Genomic DNA, 23,080 nt, shown 5'->3' with positions numbered 1-23,080 from the left:
TCCGATAGCATTCAATTATATCTGATAATGGTTTTAGCCAAAGGAGGCAAATATGAAATGAATACTTTTAAAGACATAGTTTTGGAGTTGTTCTGGAGTGCTGTAACTTTTCATTACTCTTATCTGAAAAGAAACTAAATAGAGTAGAACGATGACAAAAAAAATCAACCTTGAAACTAAAAAAATCCCCCAAAGTAATTCAGTAGCAGACTTGTATCCAATAACTTCAACGTTAGCACATTCATATGTTTGTCTTCAATTCTGTTCTGCAGAGTAACACAGTAGACATAAAGACAGGGCTGCCAAATCCTCCACATTTTTCTGGCATTTCTGTTTCTCACAGTTGTCTCCCACCTTCCTACATTTTCAGAATCCAGGGACTAAGTACTGTTTCTACTGAATACAACTCCATGTTTCCCTGTTGGAAGTTGCCAGCTCTTTCCCTCAAAAGGGAGGGAGAGGAATTTTCTGGAGAAGGTATAAAATGCTCTGCTCAGGCTGGGGGTTACTACAAGAGACTACAGCAAGAGTTTGGGGCTACAGGCTGGAGATGTGAGACAGATCTTCCAGGATGTGAGCACAGAGGTGGCCGCATCACGAGCCAAGGGGACAGGTGGAAGCAGCTGACACGATGGGAGAAACAGAAGTGAAAGGATGAAAGGTGAGTGTGGCAGCAAATTAGGGGAGCTGGTTGTCAAGAGATGGACGTGAAGCTAGGACAGCGTGGAAGGGAAAGAGGCTTGAAATCCTTTCCCTGCTTAACCTTCTGGAGGGATGCTTCTTGCACCCATGGGCACAGAGCTTTGGTCACTCTCCTGTAAAAATCCTACAGTAGGACTGTCAGTATTATCATCCCCTGTACCATTGCCCATGTGTTCTTCTTGTCCATCTTTACTGGGTAAACCGAAGAGAGGTGATGGGTTTTATCGAGGATGGATGAGGGTTTGTGCACTGATGTGCTTTTTAGAAGCTGAAATCCTTTATTAGGTCTGCCATAGGGCAGAGGAATGGTGGTAGGAAAGAAGAAAAGGAAAAGGAGTATAACTGAGAAGAGGGAGGCAGAAACTGGGGCTGACGAAGGCAGGCAGAAGAATTGCATCCCACCGGAAGCAAAGCTTCTCCTGGTTCACAACCAGGGAGTCCCACCCAGGAAAGCCCACTGGGGCAGCAGGGAGAGATCAGCCATCCAGCCCCACATGGAGAAACACAGCAGGGAAAGGGGCAGCAAACAAAATGAAGAGCAAAGCAATGGTAAACAGACAGTTAAGGAGTAATAAATCCTGACTCCCCCAGAAGTACATTATTTATAAAATATTGTAACTATAGAAATTACCACAGCAATCTAAATAAGGGGCCAAAGCCTGAGGGTAAGCCTCACGCACAGCAGCGTGAGACATCCCAGTCTCTGTGATGCAAAGTGAAATAGCCCTCAACATTGCAGAGCTGCTCAAGGAAGTGGGTTCAGCCCAGATGCACTGTTGTCATTTTTTCCCCTGAAAATAGCAGCCTGAGTCATTATTGTAGCACTCTCTGATGTTAATGAGTAAACTGAAACAGACACAGATATAGGCTGTAAAATCTAGTATTTCCATAGCATTTTCTTTAAAGAAAATCCTTATGGGAATGCACAAAGGACAACCTTGCCATAGATCTTTTAACTATTGTGTTAAAGGTAACAGAGGATTATCCCCGTAACAGCACTCACTAGGGGAACAGTAAAGTGAAGCAATGTTATCACCTTCTATGTACATTCTATAGAGTTTTAGAAACTTCTTTTATCAAGATCTATCTACTTTGCACAGTCAGAGTCTTAAATTCATTAACAGTTTTGCATATGCTGTCAAGGGAGTACAACAGGTTAAAAAAAAACCCATAAAACAACCACACCAAAACACTGCAGTTGCCAGAGCAGAATGCTTCTGGCAAGTAAACAGGCAATTTCAGGCTTCCAGTGTTTTTCTTTCGGCCTTCTTCATCACCATTTTATTGACTATAAAAGATTTTACTGAAGAAAAATATAAAACAAAACCAGGATGAAAGATAGGGCACTTTTCTTACCAGTTTCTCCCAGCTTTCAAGAGAAAACAACAACCAGTTGTGTTCATAATTTTAACTCCTAACTTGAGAGTTTAATTAAAGTGCTTTAAGCTGATGCATTGTAAATCACACAGCTTACTCATGTCCACGGTTCACAAGCAGTGGCTGGTAGCCTTGGCAAAGTTACTTTCTTTCTGGTGCTTATTTAAAAATCACACATTCTGCATGTATAAAAAAGGGTGTGAAAACTCTGCTCAGTCTCTCAGTGTTTCTACATCAGAAATACTGTCAAAGCAAACCTTTTTCTCTGTCTTTCCAGATACAAATTTGACAGAAACAGCAAGAAAAGATCCAAAGTGTGGATATGCCAGATCTGCATATGAAAATATAACCTGTACTCCTGGCTTTGATTTGGATTTCTGAAGCTGTTTCCCGTTCACCATACCAGCTTTAATAACAGTGAGAGGACATGTAGAAGGGGAAGAGCTGTCCAATACAGACTGGCCAACACAGTCTGATTTATTCCTACAGCTCAATATGCTTTGACATTTATATTTAGAGCAGCAATGACGACAGTCACACACACATGGGTGGGTGACTCACTGATGATGGTCTTTCACGTAACAAGCTATCAGAGAGTAAACAGGGATGTATCTCATACAGATCATCCGATCCCTTGATTTCTAAAGCCTGCCTCTCAAAAGACCATTTCAGCCTCCTCATGACAGGTCCTTTGGGACACTCAGGTGTGTGCTCCTCCTCAGGGCCAGGGTGGCTCCCCACGCACCCCTCTCCCTGCTGCGGGAAGGTGAGAGGAGCCAGTGCCCCGGGAACAACGCCCAGCCCGGCACTGCTATACCCTACATCCGCCTTTTCTCTGGGGTCCTGTTCCAATCACCCAATTCATGTCCCTATTGTATCATCAGCCCAGCTCCTTAATCCCTGGAACGGAAGAAAACGCAGCGCTGGGAGGCTGCCAGAGGGACTGCTGCGGGAACTGTCCCAAGCTCAACTTGGCCAAAAACGACAGAGAAGGACTTGTGTGCGCACTCTTTGCTCCACGAGTGCTAACAACCAAGCCAAGGCACAGCACAGCCTGAAGCCCAGGCGTTCCCCCATTGCCCAGATTGGAGCAGGAAGGGTCAAAGCTGCCAAGCCAGCTACCTCTGAAGAGTAGAGCAACTATTTTTTTGTGGTGAATCACAAGGTCACAGCCCGCTATGGTCCAGCTGGAGGTCTGGCTGGACATGGGCACAGTTGCCCACCAGCCAACATGCCTGGGCATCTCCCCTTGCAAGGGGAGCAAGAGGCTGTGGCCACTCGAGCCTTCCCTCACATTGCATTCAATCTGATCCAGGAGCAGGAAAGGGCTCCCAGCAGGTCGTGCCATTGGCAGGGCAGGCAACAGCCCTAACATTACACAAAGAGATGATGGCACAGCAATGAGGAGGCACCAGGGAAGGTGGCTCGTGTCCTGCATCTCCCTGATGGTTGCATTAGTTTTGTTAAAATGTGTTTGCCAGCACTTTGTCAGACTCATGCTTTTAGAGTAAACATGTTACAAGGTATTAGCCATAAAGTGTGTGCAGCCAGGGACAAAACCAGCAGCAGCAAATTTTTCTTGCTTTCCTTTTCTAGTGGGAAAAGGTAAGAGAAGTGTAAGGGTGAGAAAATGAAGTTAAAATTCAGGGACTCTTTTTTTTTTTTCAGATAGAAGAAGCAAACTCAGCTCTGAAGTATATGAAGTCCCTTCTTCTTTATAAACCTCATATAGGCTTAGTGGAACAAATCATAAACCCTTAAAAACCCATAAGCTACCATGTCAAACATAAGTAACGTAACAAGATAAAATTACCCCTCAAATAGGAAGTGCTTCAGAAAATAACAAACAAACAAAAAAACCCAACAACCAACTAACCAATAAAAGCTCCAAAACTTTGGGTTTTGAAACCAGCTTGCCAAATTTTGTTATCAGTGAAGGCAAATCAGGATTCCTCTGCTTTTAAATCATGCTTTGAATGGGAACCCATTTAGTGGAGATGGCAGGTGGGACTGAGCTTGCAATGACAACAGTCATCCTGGAGTCTCCACCTCGCACAGGCAGCACTGGAAATTGCAGCCAGTGGGCAGGATGGCCAGGGTGAGCCCCATTGCACCCTCCTACCCAGCTGGCACCTGGATGACACTGCCCAGCCTGTGCAGAAGCCTTTGTCACCCCATCTCCAGTGCTTCCACTCCACCCCGGGGATGAGCCAGCAACTGTTTTCACTGTTCCTGACACTGATCATAACAACTATTTTTGCACAAAGCCCCCCAGATCTATGTCAACAGAACCACAAGAACTGAATCTAGCCCCAGAAGAGTCATAGAAGCCTACTGGCAAAATGATGAATATCCCTGCCCCTGTTAATAGTCTTCATAGCAGATCAGCATAGTAGGAGAAACTCCTTCTCTGCGGGAAGCCTCTGCTAATTCCATCTGTATCACTCTGACAACGTACCTAGTTCTTAATACAAAGATTTGGGGTTGTAACAGGTGACAAAGTGGGGTGTCCACCGTGGGTTTCTCCAGGCTTTGCTGGGGTTTCCAGGCAGTCAGTGGAGAGATGGCAGATAGTACAGAAACTAATGTAGGTCACAGGCACTGTAGTTCTGATGAAAAGCTACAGTACTTTCACTTTTCATTTCATCAATGTAAATTTAAACCTCTGACCTCCACAGTAAAAACCTGGAGCAAGTAAACAAAACAGCAACTGAACTTGGGGACTACTAATCTGTGTTTTACTCAGTTGAAGTTATTTTGTTTGTACCCGCATCTCACCTGGAAAAGGTTGATGAAGTGGAGGTATGACATATAGACATAACATGAAAACAACCAGATTTCCATACTGCCTTACTCATTTGATCTGCTTTATCTCATCAAACCAATCAACAGATATGGCATTTAATAAGCTTACACTTAAAGGAGTACATCAATGTAAAGCCTTCAGATCCAGCAAGATCCCTGAAGCAACTCACAAATGTTATTTATATAGACAAGTGCTGCTTTTTTTTCACTGCTTTGGGGATAGATATTTATTTAACAAGACACAACACAACACTACAAGTAACACATCAATAAGAACATTTTACCTAAGCTACCTTCGCCCCTGCGTCCACAGGAAAGCCTGTGCACCACAGTGGCATGGTCAGGTCTCTGTACCATTGCAAATGCAACTCGTACAACTCGTAAACAGACTTGGAAATAATGTCTGTTTGATCTCAAAAAATGTTTAACTAGCAAAGAAGCAGTCATTCGAAATGAAACACAGAAAATGCAAGGGATTGCAAGCAGTGTGTTGTTTTCTATCTATCCACCCCAGAAGACATTCCAGCAGACGTTGCTCCCTTCCAGCCTTCTGCAATACAACCTCAGAAAATGATGTTGCTACAACTGCCAGCGGATTGCAAAACACAAACAAATAAAAACCGTTCTGATTTTCTGAGAGCGTTCCCAGCCAAAAAAGACATGCCAGATTCTCCCGTGGAGCAGAGCGCAACCTTAGAAACAAGGCAGCCAAAAGTCATGTACAAGTGAGCGCTTACAGCCAGGGCTTGGTGACCACCCTGTGGAAAGGATCATAACTTCATAACCCTTTCAGTGCCGGAAAATCATTAAAACAAACTGAGAGGATGCCTGAAAAGCACAATAAATTATAATACATACTTACCACCCTTCTCCTCCCTATCTAAAGGCCTAAAACCATACAGACAGATCAGAGCAAGCCAGCAAAGCCATTCTGTGGCCTACGACTGATTAAAAGGGGATACTGGTACCAGTGACACTGCGGTAATGGAACTGTGGAATAAAATGTCTTGCTTTCAAACCCCGTAAAGGATCACATGCCCTGTGGAACAGAAGGGAGAGAATGGAGCTCAAAAAAAGGACATTTTGGTAGAGAAGTAAAGGAAAGAATATTTTCCGGCATCCCTTAGTGAAGAAAAATCAGGTCATCTGGAGAACAGCTGCCTGCTCTGACTGGTCCCACAGTACTTTTCGATACATGATGTCAAGGACTGCTTGATGTATCTAATAAAATCTTCAAGGACATCTGACCTTTGTCTAGTGCTGAGATATCAAGTGAGAAAGGATGCTGATAAAAACACTGCGGCGAACCTGCACCTAACTCTTGACTGATAGGAAAGTAGCGAAATCCAGAAAAAAAAAACAATATGGGGCAATCTCGCCATAATCTTTTCAACCAACTCTCTAAAACAAAGAGCCCTGCCAAACAGCCACTTTCCTTCTTAATCAACTGAGAAGCAGGTCAGGACAAATGCAAAAGTGTTTCAGCAGAGCTTGAAACTTGCACCAGGGAGCAGCTGGGGACAGGTGTGCATACCACACGGTGCTCTGCAGCTTGCCCACTGCAGCCACCAGCAGGGAAGGTGTGACAGCTGGCTATGTTATCATTATCAAATGGCATTTTCATGAAGCAAACCTCGCCACTACTTACATGAGAATTTTATGCTTTTTAGTCCCAGTGGAGGCTTCAGTCCCCAGACTAATCTGGTAACGAATTTCCCAGTACTTTCAATTCCTCATGATTCCCATGTCACTGACTGTGACCTATAGCTTCTTTGTTAAATTCAGAATCACTCTACTCGAAATCAGTCAAGGCAGTAACTTTAAAGCAGAACCTTTCAAAGATAAATGAAGAGGCAAACTGGCTTGAATCCAGCTAAAATTATTTGAGGAGAGAACATAAAACACTGTGAGAAATACTGTGAGCGATAAAACAGTACAAGTAATTTTCTAATTACTGTCAGAGTTTTCAGGATCCAATGCAGATAAAATTTAAGAGGCAGGACGACACTCCTAAACCTGTAGAGGAAATGAAGATGGTTCAGAAGAATGCAGCAAACAATCACCAGCATCCGTTCCTCAACTAAATATCACAGCCTGGCTGCTTTTTGGGCATTCCTACAGACATCCCACTTGCAATCCTGAACAAGCCTGAAACAATAGGAATAAAGCAGCAGGTGTAGCACAAGGCAGTGCAAACTACACGGCAGTAACGTAGCTTATCTCTGTCCCACCAGCAATATGTTTGTGACAGCTTGCTCTGGCTTTCCACCTCTGCCAACAGCTCCACGCTTAGCACAGGCACCTTCACCTCTCTTGAGAGGAGGCAGGACTCACCAGGTTTCCCAAATTAAAGAATCTGGGTCTTTCTTTTTGCTTCCAGCTGCATGGGCTCGGCTGACTGCATCCTGCCCTTAGCCACCCCCTCACCTAATTAGATGGGATACTAAACTGCTTAGCAGTATTTCACTTTCCACTGCAGTATAAAGAGCCCAGGTTACTAAAGGATTAGCAAGTACAACATTAAGGCGTTATACATACACAGGGAGTTGCCTGTCCTAGTCTCTGCTAAACCTTGGTCACAGGGGACTGTTACCAGATAGGAAACACCAAAAGGAAAGAAGCCACAGACAAATGAGGTGATGACTCCAGAGTAGGGTGGAAGTGGTTGCACACGTGACACCACAAGAAGTAAAAGGAGCACTACCATGAGCAAGCAGTAATTGCCATTCAGCTCTTCAGGACAGGCAAAAGAAGCAATAGAAGGAAATAAATATGTTTTTAAACAATACAAATACAACAACAGTCAGAATTTAATGGCCATGGTCATTAAGGTGCGAAAGGGAGAACCAGATTACTGCAAATGAATAGGAAAACCCGTTAGCATGTCCGTGATACCGTTTTTCAGATTTTTTTAAACAGAAAGTAGCCTCCCATGAAAGCAAAGAAATTAAATAAATGATGTGACCTTTGGTCTTTCCCCAAAGGTCACATAACCAAAGTTTGTTTTCCATCTCCAAACGTATTCCTTTTGCTATTCTTTCTCTTAATTAGATTGTCTACCATTGATACTTTTGTAACTTGGCGATTTTGCTCAAACTTCTCTCCGTGGCAGGATTGCTGACCTATGGCTGGCCTATAAAGAGGTGAAAAAAAAAAATCCATTCTAATAAACAGAATACCACTTTTCTCTCATGTGGCTGTTGTATTAGCACCAATAAATCTGCCTCTTGCATCTACCTGCTGTCTGTATCGTGTTATGACCAGATGTCGCAACTACACACAAACCCATTTACATCAGTACCTCATTCAAGGATGCCATGTTGCTCTGTTTCTTCTTTCATTTGCAAAGGGAATAGAAAAGTCGCTTGGCACCTGTGTGTAGGATCTAGCGGGCAACAGAGAGGTAGAAGAAAGTGATCTTCCCAAAGATACTGCTTTCACAGAGAGTGCTCTGAGGTGCTGCAGCGCTTTGCAGCACTCCCACCACAGCCCAAACTCCAGTTTCTGTGCATTATGTACACATTAACAATAACTTACTTTTGCAGGCCTCTCTCCTTGGGAAAGGCAAGTGCTGTCTCTTTGAGGCTGGTAATAACCAATGCAACTGCATATTTGCCATCCAACTAAACTAAGTGCCCAGAGAAAAAGCTGTAGCACTGTATTGAATAAGTTCTTCCACTTTCAAGACACCCTAGAGCAAATGGTAGTTTGCTGATGTTTCCTGCTTTCAGAGTTTTGTTGGTTTTGCTTTTTGTGGGTTTTTTTTTGGTTTGGTTGGTTGGTTTTGTTTGTTTGTTTTGGTGTTTTTGTTGTTGTTTTGGTTTGATTTTTTTGTTTTGTTTTGTTTGTTTGTTTGTTTTTCCCTTTAGCTGTAGCTCTGAGATTCAGGAGTGCAAGTACACTATAAATGCACATCAGAGAGTTTCACAATTATTCTGCAACTGGACTGAGATTTCATTCCAGCATGTTTTCCAAAAGGCAGCCAGTCTCAGAATTCAAAATGCCAAGGGGAAAGAGTCTACTCGCATTTTAGGGACCTATGCCAGTGATTCCCCTCCCATGCCATTACAAGGTTTTTTTAATTTCTCTGGCTCACTGGGACTCCGGCCCACTGAAAACAAAAATATTTTAGAGACAAACAGACAAGTGCCCCTGCGTTCACCTGCTGCACTGGGGTCAGCCCATACCTGTGCTGAAAGCAGCGGCAATGGCTTTGGGCAAGACCTCTGCTTTGCTGTTCTCCACACCATCAGCACAGGGCAGGAATGACCAGCTCACGTGCAAATGTCCAATGCAGCCCTTCCTTCTGCTCCTTCTTGCTGGCCCAAATCGCCAAGGTGACTGCATGGGCAGAGGGAGGATTGGCAGAGAAAGGTCGCTGATGAAAAATATTCAAGTCCTCTGTGCAACACCGGCACAGCTCCTGTGTCCTCGCCCAGCAGAGGCCAGCAAGCACGGCAGGTTGGGCCAAGCAAAAACACATTCAGTTTTGCAACACATTGCCAATAATTTGTTTTCAGCCCACGGTTTATGTTTTAGTCCCTCTAGCTACCTGGCCTATCAGCAAAAAGAATCAGCAGCTCCCTGCCTTTAGTAATCTCACAAGACACTGACTTGTTCAAAGGAGCATCAAACCTGTTGTAGAAGTTTGATATTTTGGGGATTGAATCCTTATAATACAGCTTTGAGCTTCTCATCCACATTTCTGAAAAATGCTGAATCCATGCTATAGCCACCACTCCACCCATCCCGCCCCACCCCACCCTGGCAGCTTTTGTCCTAAATAAAACAAGGGTGTTACATGGCTACAAACCAGATGACGGACGTAACTAGACTTCAGTCACAACAGTACCAGTCCTTATGACTTAAGTCAGCTTGTGCTTCTTTCTTCTTCTGTCTGTGTATTTAAATATTGTACTGATACACACCAAACTCCCTATAGCACTGTAACACATTCATGTATCAGAAATGCTCTTGTTTCTTTGCATGGTGAGAAGAATAAATCTCACTTCTAATTCCCACTCACTCCTGTTAAATAATACAAATACTACTGAAAAAAAAAAAACAAACACTGATAATGCTACTGCTGGTAACATGCTAAATGATCCCATTAAATAATAATTAAAGAAAATGGGTTCACTCACAAAACAGGTGCGTACAGAAGAATGAGGCCCCATGTAAGCCCCAACAGCACTGCTACATTTGCATTCACAGAAAGACTGTAAACTTCGAGTAAAACTATATTCAAATGATTTGGCTAAACTGGGTGCTCACAGCCTTTGCCAGGCTGCCACCTTCCTGAGAAGGCTCAAGAAAATGAATTGGTTCTATCAGACCTCCTAAAACCTACAGGTGACAGGAGCTGTTCATAAGCAAGAGTTTGAGAGTTCCTTGGGATCAAGAAAAAGTTGCTAAAGATGGGTCTATCTGAGTTCAGTGGCTGAAGTTATCCAGCACAGCAGTGGAGAAATGTTCTCATACAGCTGCTTCTCTTTCTCATTGTGGTATCCTGAAGCATTTTAAACCATGGAGTGGTTTAAACCATAAGAGTGGCATATTAAGCAGCCTTCTGGAGTATACCCTGCAGCCAAAATGAAAATGTGAAAGTCCTGGTATGAAACTTCATAATCTTCCAGCTAATATAACTGAAAAGTGACAGAATACAGGTTTGATGTCCTGGGAGAAGCTGGCATGGCTTATTCTTGTATGCTAGTCCATTTTGGACAGAGTGAACAGTCCTGGAAAACCCTCCACATCCAGGGCTCCTAGAACCCAACAGGACCAAGGTTCCTTCACACAAGGAAAGCTCCTTCCCTCTTGGTTTCCCCAACAAAACTCAGGAGCTCTCCAAATGGCCTCTCTGGGGCACAATTTTGGACCAAGAGCTATAGTCAAAGCTCCGCATGAGATGTTTCAGTGGCTTCATGAGGTCAGCCTCCTGCAAGGGCAGCTCATCCAGCACTGCTCAAATGCTCCAGCCCCCACTGACTCTTAGTGTGTCTGGAAAACAAAAAAATCTCGGCTCCCCCCAAATTAAATAGTTTCCAAAGAGGTAAACTGGGCTGGGGAAATATTTGGTTCTGACATGTCTGAGGAAGAGGATGGCAGACAGGCAGCTAGAAGGTTGGGACAGGAAAGTCCCCTCAGCTGTCTGCCAGTGAGGAGACCCACTGGGCACCCATCGCTGCTACCGGGGCTCCCTGGGCTGCAAGTGTGTGTCATGTGAAATAACCATGAACCTGATGCTTAAGTTTCTAAATTGTTTTCACAGAGTGCCCAAGGGCAAAATACAGGGTTCTGCTAGAGATGTCAGGACTGGATTGAAAAATGGAGGAAAATCATCGAAACAAAAATTTGAAGGAAACTAAATTCATGGCTGTGAGTCAGGTGAAGCAGCTACAGACTGAAGGTAGGTTCTTTTCTTCTCCTTCCTTCCTTCCTTCCTTCCTTCCTTCCTTCCTCCCTTCCTCCCTTCCTCCCTTCCTCCCTTCCTCCCTTCCTCCCTTCCTCCCTTCCTCCCTCCCTTTCTTTCTTTCTTTCTTTCCTCTCTCTCCTTCCTTTCTTGACTTGTTTAATGAGACTCTCCTTGGTGAATCTTCTTTTATAATTAACAAATTAAATGGAAACACACTTCTGTGCATTAAAAAATAAAAAAAATACCACAGGTGCCTTACACAAGTCATTTCCATTTTTAAGACCGGGAAAAGGTTTTCTGCCTCTGCTTAAATACAGTCTTACTTTTCAGCCTTGTTTAATTTGAGAAGAAGGGGAATAAGCAAGTGTCTTAAATGACCAAGGATTTCTGCATTCATATTAAATGATTAACAATAACAAAATAACAGTGAGAAATAGTCTCTAGTAAGCAGGCTGGGGCAAATCTATCACAACAAACACAGCAGGTGGCTGATATCGCAAGGTCTGAAAGACTATCTTGATCCTCAGTGTGTGTTAACCACATGTTTTAAATTAAAAAAACAAATAAAAAACCACAACCAACCAAAAAAAATCTCTACATGCCTTATATAGGTTCACACAACTCTTCCCTGCTACATGCCTATTAAAAAAAACCTGGAAGGCTGGCTGTGTTTGCTGTCATGCAAGAGGGAAGGTGAGGAAGGTAGATAACCTCTCCACTTTTCTTGGCACCAGAACAAACCCACAGAGACCAGCCACGACTACACGTTGGCAGGAAGATGACTCTGAGCCATGAGGACATCCGAACTCTGAGACACTTTGCTTTCCAAGCGCAAAAAGGTTTGCCTGCTTCAAACATGGGTCTTGGAAAGTTTGGGGAAAAAAATTAAAGACCAGGGGAGGGGCTGTACGACTCTGCAGGTCCTTTACAAAATAAAATTGGGCTTGGGCACTCCTGCCTGCACCCCATCCCTTCCAGGATGACACTGAAAGTGGTCACTAGGAGCACAGACACTGGAGAAGAAAGGCTCGATGGTGTTTGGTATGGCTGGGTGTGATGCACAGAGATGGCAGAGAAGTCTCACCTCTACCCTACCACAGAGCAGAGCAAGTGCGCAAACCTGGCTCCTTTAATTTGCAAAAGCTTCTCCCTTGCTTTCTGGCACTTGCCCTGCCAACACAAACCCCCCCAGGCTGCAAGGCTGGGACTTATTGAGCAAGACGTATACAGTGAAACTCTGACTGAGGCTCCTGTGCAGCATGACAGCATAGAAACAACAATACAGAGCCATCCTCTGCACAGGCACCTTCCTGCACACCGCGTCCTGAGGAGACCTGCAGAGTTATCAGCAAGGAAGAGAAATTCAGAGAAGGAAAGGGGACAGGAAAAGTAAGTTTGCAAGCATACACATATATACATATATACATATATATATATATATATAACAGACATATAGTGACTGTCCACCCAGTCCAGCTGCTATATCCTCTTCTGCAGCCCCGTAGCCCCAGCAGCAAGGCTGGTCTCTGCCCCCAGGACTCCTGAAGCCCAGAGCTGTCTAAACCAGCCTGACACGGTGCTGAGGAGCTGGGAGGGGCAGGTCTGGGACATGCAGCATTGCTCTGCACCCTGAGACAGGCTGCAGCAGGGGCAGCAGGGATCCCAAAGCAGTCCCTGGCAAGATACTGAACCTGCCTCTGGCACAGTGCTCTGCAGCCCCAGGGGATTTGGCTGTGCCAATAAATGCTGGTAGCTCAACCCGAAACAAATAAACTAAAATTAACATTCCTTTGGGGCTGACTCATAGCAGAAGTGTAATCAGTTTGCTGGACTACACTTCCCGTCCCCCACGTGCTCCTCAATCCACCAGCAGAAGGAACAAGCATTGCATTTTACCCAAGACCAGGCCACTACATCACCCAAAGCCGAGCCTGGCTTTGCTCAGCACACTGCATCCCTGAAGCTACACAAATGGTTTAAAGGGCTTTGTTTCAGAAGGCAATTTAGAGCAAAATGTTGAAACCCATCACTTGGAAAACCTCACCAAGCTGTGCCTGCGTGCAGATTCCTCTTTCTTTTCATTTATTTTGCTGAAATGATTTGCTGCTTCAGTGCATTGATTTGGCTGACAACAGTGTATTTCTGGATATTAAACAGTAAACTATTTGCTAGCTCTTTTCTGGTAAACATGTCACTTGTAATAAGAGCACATTTTTGTTTGGTTTGGCTTGGATCAGTGGCATTCGTTACGCATCACCACAGTAGAAAGTAAACATTTCAGAGTTTGGTCCTACACCGTGTGTACAGAAAAGAGAGAGAAAGGGAGCCTGGTTCTTAGAGATAACAGTATTTATCCGAGCTGGAGGTCTTGGCAACTAGAAGTTTTCACCAGCTGATGCTGACAAGTCTTCGGTAATCTCAACCCCTGTCCCAAGGGACCTACTAAAGGACAGCACTGCACTGATGATACTTGGCAACCTCAGCCATCGCTGCAGCGGCTGCCAAAAGGGCTGAAGAGGAATTAACTGAGTCACCCTCTCACTCCAGGTCAGGTCAGCCCAGGTCATGGCTGAGGTGGTGCAGAGAGAGACCTGCACCGATCAGGTGGAAGAAGCACACTCTCTGCTTTTCCACGTAATTGTCTACCTGTGACTGTGCATGTATCAAGAAAAAATAGCAGTAGTATAGGTTACTGCAACTTATTGGGCAGGGAGGGCAGAGAACAACCCTTGCTTAGGGCATAAGCTGGGCAGAAAGCATCTATTTCTACAGCTGGGAAATACAGCTCAGCAACTGCAAGCCAAACATAAATGCTGCAGGCAAAGCTGCTCTACTGCCTGTCAAATAACAAACATATTTGTATCCTGTCCTCTTTATCTGCACAGGCCCAGTGGGAAATAACAGAGCGAGGCAGCCAAACACTGCCAAGTACGTGGTGAAACTGCACAGAAGCCGGGAGGGACTGCACCTCTCTCTTGCTGCCAGAGAAGCGCTAAGGTCTGGTCTGGAGCTCAGGGGCATTAATGGAAAATCCCCTGCAATTTCAGAGCACTTTGGAAAAGTTGCACGTTAGTTGGTAGATACTGTTTTTGTCATTTGCCATCCCTAACTTAGCAAAACTTGACAGCTTTAACAACCTTATTTTATTTCTTACTCTCTCAAGTCCCTCTGCCAATATTTTTTCCTGATTAAGAAACCTTTCTTACAGGACAGATCAGCTTTCAGTGATTTCTCCTCCTGTGCGACCTCGTGATGGACAGAGGAGGGTTGAACAAGTCTGTTCTGCACCCCTGGAGCTCCTTGTGGTATCTCTAGAGTGCTCAGCACTGTTCTTTGCTCACTTGGTTGGTAAGACTGCTACTCCTCATGTGGCTATGTTGACTATATATTGCTTACTAAGTGAAAAAGAAACATTTGAAAAAGTTATTCCTCGTCTAAAAAATTCACATGACCCAGTTTCCAAGAGTGAGTTAAACAAAGGTATCTGAAGAGAGGAACTACACACCTAACCAAGTTCCTGCTCGGGTCAACTGCAGGAGTAAAGTCAAGCCAGTTACAACCTCTGCATGCTTACGAGAGTCATTAGCAGGGAACAGGACAGAGATCACTGCAGGCTTCCCTTCCTGCAGATCATGCTTGTGTGATTCCCACTCACTGAACGTGGGTGGTGTCACCCCTGGTCCCACTATGACTTGGGTTCCCCTTGAGACACGCTGAGGAGAGCCCAGCCTGCTGGGGAACATTCCACAGGAGGTAAAAGCAAGGCAGTCTCTATGAAAAAAAAAATAAAATTGTCTTTTTCTATTAATTTTTGGCCTGTCCAACACATCTGAGCCCATTGCCCATTATAGTTCTTTTCACTGGCATTGTTGACTATTACAAGACCATAATTGCACTGGTGCCAGGTTGTCTGCCTTGTGAATCTGCATTGTGCAACTCCTTCATTAGAGTTACTGCAGTGCAGGTTTCTATTGCAACAAGACTCTAGAGTATGTCTGAAGAACATAAGTGAAACCAGGACTCACTAGGAGCAAAAGTAACCAAGCTTGATCTTTGTTTTACAATGACTTGTTGGATACAGCACACATGTTACACATGTAAATACCACCTCATTAACTTCATTGTAGGTCACTTGAAGCATCTCACTTTTCCTGCCCAGATGTAAAACAAACATACCATGTTTTTTTCAATATCTGCTTTGTCTTCTTAAACTTTAGAAACATCATTTCCTGAAATGTGTCTGTAACACAACTGTCTTTGCTATAGCCTGTTAACAACACAGAAATGATTGCAAATCCAAGAGCGAAAACTATCTTTTTCCCTAACTTCTCATAGCGGTGTGGAATGCCACAGCATCATGAGACACATAAGGACATCATAATATGGATAGATTCACAGTCATAACTAGCAGTTGCTTTTACTATATGCTTATATACAGTACTTTTCCTGTTTGTAAATGCAGCTGACTTCAGCCCATAATTACTATACAAACGGGTTCATCTACCTTAAATACCTGTGTAACTTTGTTACTGCTCGTACTCTTTAATGTTTCCACTTCTCTCCAGAAAAGAACCGCCCCGTTTTACAGACAGGAGACTGTGGTACAAAAATAGAGCTGGCCGCATTCCCATCTTTGCTTTTGAGTCCCTTCTGTGGGGGAATGCTGCCCAATGGCAAGAATTAGCAGAAGCTGATGGATGGCTTTTCACCTTTCTCTCTCTTCCTCCACTCACTCACAGATAAATATGTCTTAGACTATAAAGCAATTTCTCATTGGGTCTGGGTTTATAAATACGGTGCTCATGGATGATTCTTTGAACTAAGAACTCTCTCTTCGGGGTCAGTCCAGCCAACTCTCAACCTGTGGCTGGAGGGGAACAGCTTAGTGATTTGGAAATCCTTGAGACTTGTCTACAAATCACCTTCAGCCGAAATCTGTTCCTATGTCTCACATGGAGCTGCTCACCCATCTACCTGCACACAAGCAGAGGAAAAGGCTGTTTCACCAGCCCTACTAAACACCTCTTGGACCACAAATGATCATATGACAAGAACAACTTTGTTTTCCGTTCTTAAAGGTAGTAGGCACCTCGAAGTGTGTGCCTCCACGGTGTCCTGTGGAGCACATGCAGGTTCAGGAAGACATGGGAAAGGAGGGATGACAGCAACATTAACAGTTCTCACGGCGGCAGGGGGACCAGACCTGACCCAACCTGCCCGTACTGGGCACGGGAGTGATGTGGTGGACAAATTGACAGACTCTCAGCAAACTGGAGTCATTGCAGTGTTGGGCTGCCAGATTACTGCTCAGGAGACTAGAGCTGCTGCATCACAAACTTTCCTGTGATCACAAGCAAGAAAACTTGACCATGTCCTTAGTCATAATCAGCTTCCAAATCCTTACAGAAATCACGTGAACAGATACCTTGTGGGCTCTGGTCAGGTCTCCTCAGTATAGTCATGTCTATTTTCTACATATTCACACTAATCTTGACACTGGGTAGAGTGTGATTTTATGAAAGTCAATGACAACTCTCCTGCCCCCCTACCTTTCTTATCCTGCAGACATTTCAGTGACTGAGGAAGGAAATAAGGTACAAAATATTGCCCAAGACCCCTCCTCTACTCAAACACACTTCTGATTATTCATTTAATTAATTGATTGCATTAGGGAACGGCATCATCAAGCACATCACATTTAGGACACATCTGCATTCTCCTTTTTAATACCTCTTCATGATTTGCAATGTATTTCTCTCATTGAGAGGCAGAATAACATTTCCTAATGCAGAGTGAATTTATTCAGAAGCACAGAAGTCAGGTGCCTTTACTACTGACAGATGCATTTCAATGTAATTAGTTTCATGACTATTAATGAAATAACTCATTTGAACTTTTGCCACTAAAATGTTAATGAGTAAGACTGGATAGTGGTTTAGTAATGGGATATAGATCCTTTTACAGTTTGTTAGCTCAGATCTGGCCCATGTGCACCATGACCAAAGGTCATTACTACCTGAAGAAGATTTGATAATCTGTGCGAGACGAGTCGGTAGCATTAAGCCCATGCTTAGCAAGGAACAGCCTTACAATTTGCTCTCAGCAGAAAAGCAAAGCAGAGAAAGGTCACTGCAGTGTGCTACTTCTACATAGCTGCGGTCAGAAAATATCAGTCGTTAGGACTGTTCACCCAGCACCTCTCACCAGCAACGAATTCAGTGAAGGCAGAAGAGAAATAATTAGAGTTGAAAAAGCTTGTGGATCTTTTGTGTGAGATACAATTAGCCTCTCTGACTCACTGCTGCAGATTGTTTGCTTTTAACACACTCCTAAAGAGAACCAGAAAAATAAATAAATACCAGACCCCATAAAAGGCCGCACTTGGTGTTTCTAAGTTCTAGCCAGTCACTCATTAGGTTGAGAAAAGCATTTCAGAGGTCAGCCATATTATTCCTGGTATATTTTTCACTACCGCCACTCCAGTAAACCAAAAGGTTACACATGACCTTCAAAAGTGGCCAACACATACTGCATCCACTCTTTAAAAAAATTATGCTCTTCTGTTAAGGTAGTGACATAATTCAGCCCATAAATAAGCACATCTCAAACTTAATAAATTCACCCTGACAGCCCACCAGTGCAAGCCTTAAAAATTAATGCTACCTCTTCCCAGACAGTAAAATGGGGCACGCAACAAAATCATGTGCTCAAGGACTTAGAAGAACTGTGACCAATTAAGTTTTCATGGGGAACTTTAGGAAAGGTAGGCACAACATAATTACTCAAACAGAAATTCAAATACCGCACTCAAGCCGGCAACCCTTCTCTTATGACTGCACATGGGCTTGACCGAGGTTACGTGTCTCACTAACACGATGATACCTTCAGCACCATATTCCTTCACATTGTCATCTAACTCCTGCCTTTACATTGAGTCATAACATAGCCATGTAAATGAATGCTGAACAAGTCCCCTCCTGAAGCACTGATTTTGAAACAATAGGCAATATATGCAATAAATGCAATGAATATAGGCAATATATGCAATAAATGCAATTCCCTAGCTTACCTTAGCTTTCCCCTTCTTTAGTCTTCTAAGAATATAATTTTATTTGAACTAGAATATCTTCTGCAAGAGATCTCCCAGGCCTTCACCATTCTTCTTCGCCATGGAAAATGAAATTAAAACTGCTGAGTGGCACCCAGGCTTGTGTGGATATGACACTACAATGGGAGCACTCTTACAATGTAGGTGTGAGCTACGGTCTTCAAACATCTGTGTGTGCAAATGCAGAATAAATGAAATGCTTGTAGAGAGTTGGTATTCCATTAAACTTTTAAAATAACAATCAAGACTTAGGTTTCAGTTTTGAGCTCATTTTTTTTGAAAGTCGCATCATATGAGATAGTAATTCTAGTTTTTGTTTTTTGGGTTATTTTAAAGGGTTGCAGCTTAGATAAAAATCAGTCACTCATCTAACTGGGCAGCTGCCACATATTTATGTATACATACACACATACATAGATACATATATATAAATATGACAGGGCTTGCATGAGCAATTGACAATACATGAAAGAGCCAAGAAGAATTTATCGAGCAGCATTGCCTTAGATTTCACAGGGGACAGTGACTGTACACACCTGCATTTTTCAGATGCCAAGATCTTTGCAGTGAGTCCGATGTCTAGAGTGGAGCTGCTCAGTATCTTTTGCAAACCAGACTCTCATCAGATGTTTCTGACTAGGAACCTACTGGGGAGGTATTATAACCATTAGTCACTTTGGAAACCTCGAGACAGCAGTAGACATGCAAGGTTAAGCATTTCACTTCATGCACGTTTCAAAGGCAAACTTTCACGTCACATCCTGTAGCCTTAACACCAGCTATTTGCCCACTCACAAGCTGCCTCTTTCCTCCAAAGAGGAAACACAACACATGCAGCAGAGTTATAAAACATCGCACAGAAGACCCAAACAAACCACTAATTAGTTAAGAACCCTCCAAACTTCACACCAACACAAACAAATGTGGTTTTCCCCATGTTAAGGGTGCAGCATTCAGTAAAAGCCCAGCCGCTCTGTGTTTTCACTTGCCCATCTCCAGGTGGGATTCAGAGTCACCCCTGCAGTTCCTGGGTGAAGCCCAGGTCCATGGTACCCGGTCCAAAAAAGCACTTGATGCCAAAATATGTGGCTAGTACTTTTCTCTAGTAAGCCATGCTGTCAGTCAGTGTTGCCATCTCAAGTACAATTGAGTATGATGGCATTCAAATTATCCAAACTGACTGGATGGCAGCTTCCAAAACAGATCCCCTCCATGTAGCAAAACTGAATGTGTCTGAATTCAGAGACTCAACAAGAAAAAAGGTGCACTTTTAATAGCACTGCTTGAATACAGCACTTTGATTCTCTAGAAATAGGGCAGTTTACTCTGTGTTTATGTTTTTCCTCAAACAGCAACCTATGGCACTGTTTTCATATTGACAGATCCTTTTGCTGTTTACAGTGATAATTTCTTCTATTTTCTTTTGGTTTAATGTTTGGGATTCTTCTAAAGCTTCAGAAAGACGTTCCTGAAATAACTTTGAAGAAGAAATAATGAGCCTCCCCTTACTTTACAGGTTCTCTAATACAATGTAAGCAGCTTTACAAGGCTTAGCTAGTCTCTGCTGACCTAACTGCATATTTTACTCCTACAATAAACTAAAATAAGCAGCCTGCTTCCACAACAATTGACTAATTAACACAGTGATCTTGTTAGTTGCTTATTAAAAAAAAAAATCCTAGCCTTTCAAAAATCAGACATATCAAATAACCGTGGATGAGATTACTAGAAAGAGAGACAGACATATCAATAAGAAAATCAATGTTGTGCTAAGGTTGTTGTGTGGGTTTGCTTTGTATTTTAATTTCCAGCAATTTAGGCTTTTTTTCTCTTTGCCTCTGACTCATTTTCTCAAGAGCAGCCGCTGTGTCCAGATCCCTGCCGGCTGCCGTATCTGACCGCTCGCCAATCAGTGCTATTGGTGTTCGTATTGGATCTGTCTGCTCCTGAGTCACCGCGTCCCTGCCGAGAGCACCAGGTCACCGAGCGCCTGCAGGGACAGCCCCGAGTGGACTGGGACGCGTCTCTGACGTGAGACGAGAGGCAGGTTGGTCTCCTCTGCCTGCCGTCAGCTGCCCTGCCTTCGCTCCGCAAGAGGAAAAAATAATGGACGTTTTTATTAACAGACATATTTAGGAAAGATAAGCTCACAGAATTTACTATCTGGACCATCTATGTCTCTTGCACTGTGCAAAATAGACAGATTGTATACACACGCTGTATACATGCTCATATTGGGGAGTACTGGGAGGAGAGTGCATTTAATTGGAAAAAACCCTATTTTCTCAGGCTCAGCTTATCACTCCTGTGACAGCAGACAGCATTCAGACGTGACGCCCCCAGCCTACTTCTTTTGTTTGCCCACAAAGGAACCAGCAAAGATGCCTTTAAATTGCTATCATTAAACTTCAGAACTGGGACCTTATGGAAAAGAAACTAGGGAGCACTCAATTCAGTTCAAGCTATCAGGCAGAAAATTGCATGTTGATGCAAACTTCACAAGAGTTTAATCATTTTCTTTTCAAGGATTTAAGTTCTATCTTATCTGAAAATTTGGTTTCTGAAACCCAAATGGCAGCTCTGAGGAGCAGCATTTGATCAAAGACATGCCATCCTTTGGCTTTACCCACTGACAACAATTTTTGCTCACAAAAATAGAGAAAAAAGCAAAAAGAAGCAGTCTGCCATCCATAATCAAAGCTCAGTAGCCACAGTATTTTTCAAATCCTCATTTTCAGAGCTTCACCTACTGGCTGATTAATTTGAGCAAAGGTATAAGTAAATGAACATGAAAATCTGGTGGGAACTGCAAGGCAATGGTATCTGTAAGTGTATCTATTGCTACATCCATTATAGTAATACAACCACGTAGGTAACAGATTAAACATACACTTAAGCTGATACCATGAATGACAGTGAGCAAGAGCAAAGAAAGAGATGCAGCTTGTCTCCAGCAGCTGTTTATGTGGCAATGAGCCGTATCTCCCACCAGAGATGTCACCATCAATGCTGATAATGCATGAAACGCTACGATTGAAAAACTGTATATGGTAGTTAGATTAATATGACTGGTTTTGCCTTGTTTCACTCAAGAAATTCCAGAACTCAACACCAAAAGCTTCTAGGCAGGGACTTTAAAGAATATATGCTTTTTCTAAAGATGTGACCGTCTCAAGAAGAACTGACAGGAAACAATTCTGAAAAGGGCAAAACCTTCCAAGGTGACAAAACATTTTACAGTGCTCTCATTATGTAGCTTTCCATGTGTTTACTGAACTGACTGGTGCGTGTTTATATTAGAGTGAGCAAGTTTCAAAACCAGCCATCTATTCACAGCTCAAAGGCCAGAAGGGACTATCATCTCATCTGAATTTCTGAGTATCTCAAGTCCTCACATTTAATCTAGGAACTCTGACACCGAACTCGAGAAGCTGGGTTTGATTAAGGTATATCTTTTAGGGTGACGTTTGCTCTTGAAGAAATCCAGCGATACAAATGCACTGATTCCTTTACTAATTTGCTGCAATGCATAATCAGACATTATCAGTCACAATTGCTGTGCATAGGACTCCACCTCTCAGGCATGGACCTCGCTCAGCCTCCCTTTTCAAGATGGAAGAGCTCTATAGTGCTCAGTATTTGTTTTCCTTTCTGGTGCTAACATACTGATTTTGGATAAAATCACCAGATAAACACTTAAATTTCTCCTCAGAGGGCATCTTCAGTGTTCCTTGAATCATCTGTGAGATCTTTCACAACTTCTTCAATTTTTCCAATAACACTGTCAATGCTTTTTTCAATATCCAAAACAATCTTTCACCTTTCTTCCTTGTTTGACTCTTTGCACATTGACTCGAGCATGTTCTGTGGAAGGAAAAACCTGACCTGCCTAAGATAGTAACATCCATTGCACAGGCACATCCTCCAAAAAAATCACACGACCTCCAAGCACCCCTCTACGTACCATTAAAGCCCATAAACACCGGCTGTGTGTGCTTGTTTTCTCTACAAGGCACTTTACCAAAGACTAAAAACATCAAGAAAAGCTGAGATTTCTTCCTTCTTGGCTATAAAAAACAAATACCAAACCGCTCATGGGCTGAGCGGCACAAGACAAACTGGAAAAAGGTTGAGCTACGTACAATGGTTTGACTGGAGGTCATACTCAGCGCTTGGGAAGAAATAGCAAAGAAAAACTTCAGATGGCTACAACTAAAAGCACAGCCTAAGACCTTGGCCACCGCCCCATCAGAAGTAAGCACCAAGGCCCAGAAGGGCTCCAAACAAACTGCAGCTCAGCACCTGCTTAACACACCTTTTACGTGTCTGTCTCAAGGTAAGACAGCTGAGGAATCAAAGGAAATGCTGTGCAAACAACTCACTACGCAATTCTGAGGGGAAATTTTAATTGCACAAAAATACAGGTCTTTGGCTTTATCGTTACAACACCAATTTTATCTTTGCCCTCTTGCATGTTTGAATTGCTCTTAATTGTGCAAGCGAACACATCACCTGGTTGTGCAAGCTCCAGCAAGGTGACATTTATTCAGCAAATATATGTACGAACTTGAATTTCTAAAATGTTAGACATGTTAATGTAATTGTTTGCTTTCCTGTAATTATTGTAAGCTGTAATTTAAATACCATTCCTCCAATACAACTATGTAAAAAGA

The 23,080-nt window shown here is 43.2% G+C and overlaps 1 protein-coding gene across 6 annotated transcripts in view; it reads right to left on the bottom strand.

Moving 5' to 3' along the window:
* Positions 1-23,080, bottom strand: part of ELOVL6 (ELOVL fatty acid elongase 6) — a 94,076-nt gene that overhangs the window by 29,144 nt on the left and 41,852 nt on the right. The window contains exon 1 of one of the 6 annotated variants that reach the window (XM_071808199.1): positions 6,533-6,556. The exons of the other annotated variants lie outside the window; for them this stretch is intronic. Within the exon in view, the coding sequence (XP_071664300.1) occupies positions 6,533-6,534 (2 nt within the window). The 5' untranslated portion in view covers positions 6,535-6,556. Of the gene's footprint in view, positions 1-6,532; positions 6,557-23,080 lie in introns of those variants that run through there. 6 annotated transcript variants of the gene reach the window in all.

Source organism: Patagioenas fasciata, chromosome 4 (genome assembly GCF_037038585.1).
Source record: "Patagioenas fasciata isolate bPatFas1 chromosome 4, bPatFas1.hap1, whole genome shotgun sequence".
Classification (NCBI taxonomy): Eukaryota; Metazoa; Chordata; class Aves; order Columbiformes; family Columbidae; genus Patagioenas; species Patagioenas fasciata.
The sequence above is the reverse complement of the archived record's forward strand: the minus strand, read 5'-3'. Positions and strand labels throughout refer to the sequence as shown.